This window comes from Martes martes (genome assembly GCF_963455335.1).
Source record: "Martes martes genome assembly, chromosome: 11".
Lineage (NCBI taxonomy): Eukaryota > Metazoa > Chordata > Mammalia > Carnivora > Mustelidae > Martes > Martes martes.
The window spans coordinates 73,348,055-73,355,554 of NC_137899.1; the positions used below are offsets into that span (position 1 = coordinate 73,348,055).

At 32.6% G+C, this 7,500-nt stretch overlaps 1 protein-coding gene across 1 annotated transcript in view; it reads left to right on the plus strand.

The window, feature by feature from the left end:
• Nucleotides 1-7,500, plus strand: part of FOXP2 (forkhead box P2) — a 553,051-nt gene that overhangs the window by 296,895 nt on the left and 248,656 nt on the right. The window contains exon 4 of the mRNA XM_080819149.1: nt 5,892-6,069. Within this exon, the coding sequence (XP_080675275.1) occupies nt 5,902-6,069 (168 nt within the window). The 5' untranslated portion in view covers nt 5,892-5,901. The remainder of the gene's footprint in view (nt 1-5,891; nt 6,070-7,500) is intronic.

The window sequence follows — 7,500 nt, forward strand, 5'->3', positions numbered from 1 at the left end:
TAAGCTTCCTTCTTCCCTGCTTTTAAAAATAAATAAACATTAATGTTATAAAGGACTAAACATTAAAACATTAAAAAATCTAATGAATTAAACTAGCATTAAAATTTGTGCACTTAAAAGGAAAACTGACCATTTATATGTACCTTTAAAACTGAAACTTGGTATACATTTTCACCTGTTTGAGAAATAGATGCTCAGTATGGAAATTATATAAATGTATGAGGCTAGAACAAGACTTTGGATATAAAGATTAATGTGCAAATATAATTTTGAAATATATGTGGGAACAATTAGTTCATCAGAATCATCAGTAATATCATTTCCTTTCCAATCATGTTGTGAATGGGGATCATTGAGCTCTAAGATGCAGAATCCTAATATTGCAGTAAAATACATCTATATAGCTACCATTCTTTCAAATTTGCGGTTGTACTATATTTAAATGAAATAGCATAGAGATTAAATACTTAATTTTAGTATTTTATACTATATCCATAATGAAATTTTTATGTCTTGTTACTTGTGTTTTAAAACTTAGGTTAATTTTAATCCTGGAGTAAAACATAGCATACTGAGTTGTTAAATTAATTAGCTGATTGAAGTGAAAGATAAGATTTTCATTTGGTCTACTCCTATGTTTCCCAGATGTTTGTCATTGTTGGAGATCTAACAGTATTCTGTTTGCTAAAGGTAGTCATGACCATTATTTTTAAAAATCACCATGTTGAAATGTCTCTACAACTTGGTATGTTTGACATATTAACCTTTTTGAATGAAAATTTGAATTTTTACTAATTAAAAGTGTTGAGTTTTTTTTCCCAGGAAGGTAACCTTAATTTGTGAATAGCGTTTTAGGCATTTTGTTTAAACAAGTGAAGAGCAGTGGCAGATACTTTGTAAACAACTTAATTTTGATTTACTTACGACCATATCACTTGTTATAATAAAGATCATATCACTTGCTGTAATAGCAGATATCCTTTCCAAAATCATGTTTTAAAAGACAATTCGTTTCAGTTGTTTAAAATTAAAAATATCCATGTGCTTGTTCAATTTTTGTTCTTACACATTCAACTATGTCCTTCATATTTGGCATTTTGATTTATTAGGCAATCTTAGCATTAAAGACTTTAAGCAAAGCAGTACTAGATTTCAAATGCATGGTGCATGGTGTCCATGATGAATTAATTCCACTAGAGCACAGAAGTTATCATTATTTAAATGCTAGTTTCTTTCAAAAGTTTTGTAATTCAGTCAAGTTTTCAAAATAAGAATTTAACTGATATTTTGAGGTAAATGTATATGGTTTCTTGTTGCCTGTGTAGGTTTTCCTCATATTGAACACTTTCTTGTGTGAATTTGCATAGGAATATTTAAGAATATTTAATACTGATAATTTAAAAGTGATTGAGTTATTTAAGAATACATAACTTTTTGATTTCATTCTTTTCTTTCTTTGTCATATTCAAAATCTTTTGGATTCAATGTACATATTTGGTTGATAAATTAGACACTGGAAAATACTGGACATGAAATGTTCTTTGATGTCACTATAAATAATTTTAAGAAAAGTTCACATAAAGCAGTTAAAACTTTTTATATAGACTGTTATTTATTCTCAGTCTCTCAGGAAGTCATTTTCTCCATCCATTTGCTTTAATTAAATGGTAAGATGACAAAAAAAAAAAAAAGGTTTAATACAAAGGCACCAAGATTGTAAGACGGAGCATCCATTTATGTGGATGGGGGATCGTGGGGGTGGTAGAGGTTATTTTTCCCTTCTTAACCATCCTCGACATACCTAGTTTGATTGATCAAGGTATCCACATCTATCTATTTACACACATATATACACACACAGGGGGTACGGGATGGAAGAGAAGAAGGAAAGGAAAGAGGTAGGAAGGATGAGGGAGAGAGAAACAGTGAGAGAGAGAGAGAGAGAGAGAGAACCTGAGAGAAAAGAAGTTGAGTAAGCAACAAGGACCAATAGTGTCCCTGGTGGTAGTTAACACAGTTAACTGTACTGGCCCAGGTCAAGTATCAAACTTTTGAACATCATAGTGAATACGGAATAGGATATATGCAGGTTTCTGTTATCGCTCTGGCAAATGTCTATCTCACATGGTACAGTTTTATACCAATGGAACCTATAACTCTAAAAGGAAAAAATAAAACCAACAAGTCTAGCATTCAATACTACCCTATCATAAAGTAAGGAGGTCTAATTGAGCTATGTCTTTATATCCTGCTATTTGTACAAATAAAAGACTACATCTTGATGCAAAATAAACACAAAAGCACTGTTGTGACTATAACAGGGAGTCATATACTAATTTATATAATAAGTGGTTGTGCACGCTTTATTCAAGATTATGGCTGCAAGAAATGGCATGAATTGCTGGGTGTGTTTAATGCTGGATTATAGCAATTTGAAACATGTCAAACACATGGCTAATGCCTCATGCTTCACTCATTCTTGCGTAAACCTGCATAGCCACCATCCATTATACCCTTGGTAACAACACAATTCTGCAAGTAAATATTGTTACACTAAGTAACCTTTCAATTCAAGTTGTTTAGGAAGAGAAAATGCAATCTTGTGCAGTCAGTTCCAGTGTCAGTTTAATGTTTCAAAAGGGAAGTGGTGTAGAGAATAAGTATCTGTACAGTGACTTGCTTAAAAAAAAAGAAGAAAGAAAAAGGAAAGAAAGGAAAACTTAATGCAAGGGAGAAGAGTAGAATTGTATCATTGGAGTGCAAGATCTGAAGAGTTATTTTCTGATGTGGCTGAAAAGTTGTGTATGATGAAAGATTTAAAGGTTTAACTAACAGTTCAGACAAACATTAAGACAGCGACTCCCAATTTCACCTTTCCCTTTAATGATCCGGAATTTATTTTCACTGATTTTTGTAAAGTGTTTGTGGTAGGATTGAGAAGAATGAATAATTTAGTTTGATGTGTTTGGGATCATAAGTACATCTACTTTGAAAGAATATGCTGAATTTGTAATTATTTAAAATATACTTTAAAAGATAAACAGCACCTCACATTGTGCCTGACATAATTTCTCTAGTAGGAAATAGGTGTGGAGATATCACTAGGAGAAACTCAGTGAATCCTGGAAAGCATCTTCATTATCCTTGAAGACAGATCTCCTTTATAGTGGACATGCTCCCAGCTGTCTTCTTTAGGTGATATGTACATTTAGAATCCTCTGATTACACAATTGCCCTTCTTTTTGCCTATTAATGTTGGGTCAGATGCTTTTGTTCTGTAGAGAAAAAAGTGCTGTCACTGTTACTGTTTTTTCTTAAGCGTGATTTTACTACCTCTTAGATGATTGAACCAAAAATGTGAATCACAGTTTATACTCTAGGGTTTTATAAAGTCAAAAATTCCACAAGGTATAATAAAATCCTCTGGATAATAGGAATTGGAAGTTATGTGGGTCTTTCTTTAAAATTGTAATAAAGATTTAGACCCATGACTCTGCTTGTTGATAATTCTTAATTATTTGGTGGGCTTGATTACAATACAATAATATATGCAGAATTCTTTAATTCATCCAATTAGTTCTGACATTAACTACACAAAGGTTAATATTAAATACTGCATTTGTCTGCTATACTTAAAATACAGTTTTTTAAAATTTGTATTCTTTGTGTTGCAAACTCCACCCAGAGATAAGTCTTTCAAATAAATTTGGATGATGAAGTAAAAACATATACATACACATATACTCAAGATCTATTGTCAAAAGTAAAATTTGAATGCAATATATAGAAGAAGTTATATCTATCTGTTTCTACAGTTGCAGAGGACCCAAATTATAATTTTCATATAAGTAGTAAAGGCAATCAGACCTTTTCTCTGAATATTTTAAACATTGTGCATGTAAAATTTATGCCTAATTTGAATACTTATTAGCTGCCTAATCTCAGAAAAGAGTATTAGCTTTGTTTTTTTCCCTATAAAATCCATCACTGTGTATCAGTTTTCATTTGTATGATTTTTCTTTGTTAATGTTCAATAAGGTTATTTAACAAAACCTATTTATTCATTAGCACATTTGGTTCAAAAGTTGTTTACTATAGTTATAACACTGTTTCTTTGTGATTATGAGAGATTTGTTGTTGTTGTTGTTTTTCTTTTTTTATCAGAACAGCTTTAAGTTGTATATGTAGTTTCTGTTATACTAACTTGCTTTGCTAGCCCAGCTACTGGTGGTCTTTTAGAAATCAGCAGGTCTTTCTTTTTTTAATTGACTTTTTAGAGTCCTAGAAATAATCTAATAATTTGGACTTTGATGAAAATACCTGTTAAAGCAATTAAATTATAACCATTAATTTTTAATAACTATAATATTAGTATGCAAAAAAACTCTATTGGAAATGTATCTGTGTTTGTGTGTGTGTGTGTCTGTGTGTGTATGTGTGTGTCTATGTGTGTGTGTGTCCATAATCACATTTTGTAAGAATCTGGGGAGGAGGGTTTCTCCATGCCACGAAAAGACATTAAGCTTACATTTGCTCTGTAATAAGTGCATTAAAATTATTTAATGGACAAAAGTCTTAAAATATGACCAAGCTTAAAACAGTGAAATCGCCTAGTTACAAAAAATTAGATTGAGTGATAAGTTTAACGTCCTTCTTTACTTTAGGCTAAGTCCCCTGTCTGTCTAGCATTACTATTAAAGTCACAGCACAGCCAGGTTGTTTCTGAAATCCTGTCCGTAGAAGTAAAACAGAGGAGTGCAGCTGTTAGGTTATAGGATAGGATTCAGATATCTCTGAGAGCCAAAACTGATCTTTCTAAACCACAGATTCAAGATGTACTGTGAAATTCTGGTTTGTAAGAGCACATTGGTTCTTTATTTACTGCAAGGATTTCCACTGATCTTGGCAGGGCATCTCATTGCTATCCTGAAAGTACAGTATATTTATGCAGTGAAAATGATAAAACATTTATTACTGTAGAGAAGGTAATATGCATAATTTATGCTGTTTTTAGCACAATCATTAGTGATATTCTTGATAGATTTTATTTCCAGCTTTCATATCTAATACATGCCTGGAAAATTAATTTTATATATACTTTCATTTATTTGCCTATGTTAAAATTGAGTTTTAAGTCATCTTCAAGTGAACAGTTTGATTGCTGCTCATGCATAAGCTTAATTACTTCCCAGGAAGGACAGTATTAAATGTTTTAAATGTCAGAAAAATAAATGAATATGAGCTGTTTGATTAAAAAAATAGGCAATATCTGACGTGTTTGCAGCAGGAGCTTTTTCTTAAAGTGCCTCCAAGGCAAAATTTTATTTAGTCACAAAAAAAAAGAAACCCATTATACTATTTATCATTGGTTGATACCATATGATTTGTAACACCCTTACAAAATTTTAATTTTGTATGATTAGCTGTGCATCATTAAACAACAGCCTTGCATAAGATGTGCTGTAAAATTCTGACAGAATCAAGATAGTGAATATTTAAAATAAGGCTGTATAGTCATCCATGGTTGTCAAAGGTAGATAATAGGAAACAGAACAGAGTGTGCAATCGTGCCTTCATTTAAGCTGGTTTTATAGGTAGACTTTAAAATGTGGTCGTTCATAAATGCTATTGACCATGCTCTATGCATGGTATGTTACTTTGGCTGTTAAATGTAACCACACAAAAATTGCTTATAGAAACCATAATTTCAGTGATTAGTATCTGGACGAAAGCTGAATTTGTATTGCTTTTCTTGGTAAATGACTGTTCAAGGCGGGTTTTTTTCCCCCCTTCTAAAGATGCTGTCTCTGTAATTGGCAGAGAGGGACATCTTGATAATGGAAGTGTGAAGGTGTAACGTGTGTTAATTGATACTTCTTAATCACTTTTAGGTATTAAGTCATGATGCAGGAATCTGCGACAGAGACAATAAGCAACAGTTCAATGAATCAAAATGGAATGAGCGCTCTAAGCAGCCAATTAGATGCTGGCAGCAGAGATGGAAGATCAAGTGGTGACACCAGCTCAGATGTTAGCCCGGTAGAACTGCTGCACCTGCAACAACAGCAGGTAAGTTTTGTTTTCTTCGGTGATTCCTTAAGCCCCATCAGCCTGTTTGCTTCAGGGTGAGAGATGTATTCGTAGCAAATTGAGCATGTTGTGTGCAGCGGAGGGACGCTGAGAATTTGTTGTTATTTGGAACCTAAGCAAAGTCTCAGGAAAGATGGGATTTTTCATCTTCGTTACGTCATGCCGGCGCCAGAGTGCCCTTCAGGTGTCAAGCTATTAATTAAGTTCACAGGGTGATATTCGGGAGGATCTGTAAAGCTTTGTAACAAATACTGGATAGCTTCTAGTTTACTGTCGAACATTGTGCTGCAGAACGTGATACTTCGTTTTCCACCAGAGGGCCACATTACTTGATACTTGCTTATACAATGAATTTCTTCCAAGTCTAAGCTAAGGTGAAAAGGACCACAAGGACTTTTCATAACACAGATGCTTGCCTGTGATAGCTGCAAATATTAGCTGTTAATTAGTTGAAATGTGCTGAGAGATTGTGAACCGTCTAAACACTGTGATCGTTTATGTTGCTTTTCTTGAAAACTCCTTCCATGATGTTTTGAATATACATCTTTTGATCACGTTAAAGGGCACGTTTTGTGTTTTTTTTATTTTTTATTTTTTTTGCTAGTGGCTCGTAAAATGCTGTTCTCATTTAAATCTAGAGAAGTCAACAACTGCCCAGTAAAGGTACACTTTTAAGTAGCCCATTATTCTTTTTCTGTGATGGGTTCATTTTTCCCAATTTTGTTTGTCAATGACATATTCTTTTCAACCAAAGAATAGCCACTCCATTCTTCACTGATTCGGGTCTGTGGAAATAGGGACAGAAAACAGAAAGCTATCAAAGCATATACTTACATTAGGTCAGAATGAATATACCTGTTTTGACAACAAGATTATGTGTGATTTGCCTTAAAATAGAACTTATTTCTTGAAAATTCTGGATTCCATTCAGACCAAATGCTTAAAAAATCATTAAAATGAAAATATAATGATTATTATTGAAAAATGTTTCAAATTAAGTGATACATCGTTCACAGTTTTAAGTTAACGTGTGAGACAGAATGCATCTCGAAAGTTAAAGCAAATGCCCACATGACAGTCAAATTTAATAGAATTGTTATTTTAAATAACAACAGTATTTAGAAAGTTATCTTAGAGTATATGAACTGAATAATGTTTTAACCTTTAGGCATTGTTTTCAAGAACAATCTTTTAAAAAAGCTAGACATAACACTTTGAATAGGTTCCGTATTTTGTTGGAGTTATGTCTCTTTTCATAGACAGTAATCATTAGGAAGATAATTTTTATCTTGTTTTAAAATATTTTTTAACCATCATAAGAATAAAATGTCTACCAAAGTCCCAGGATTAGCCTATTTTACAAGTTACCTTAAATTAATGCAGTTTTCAGAACAACCCTGCTTTCCCTTT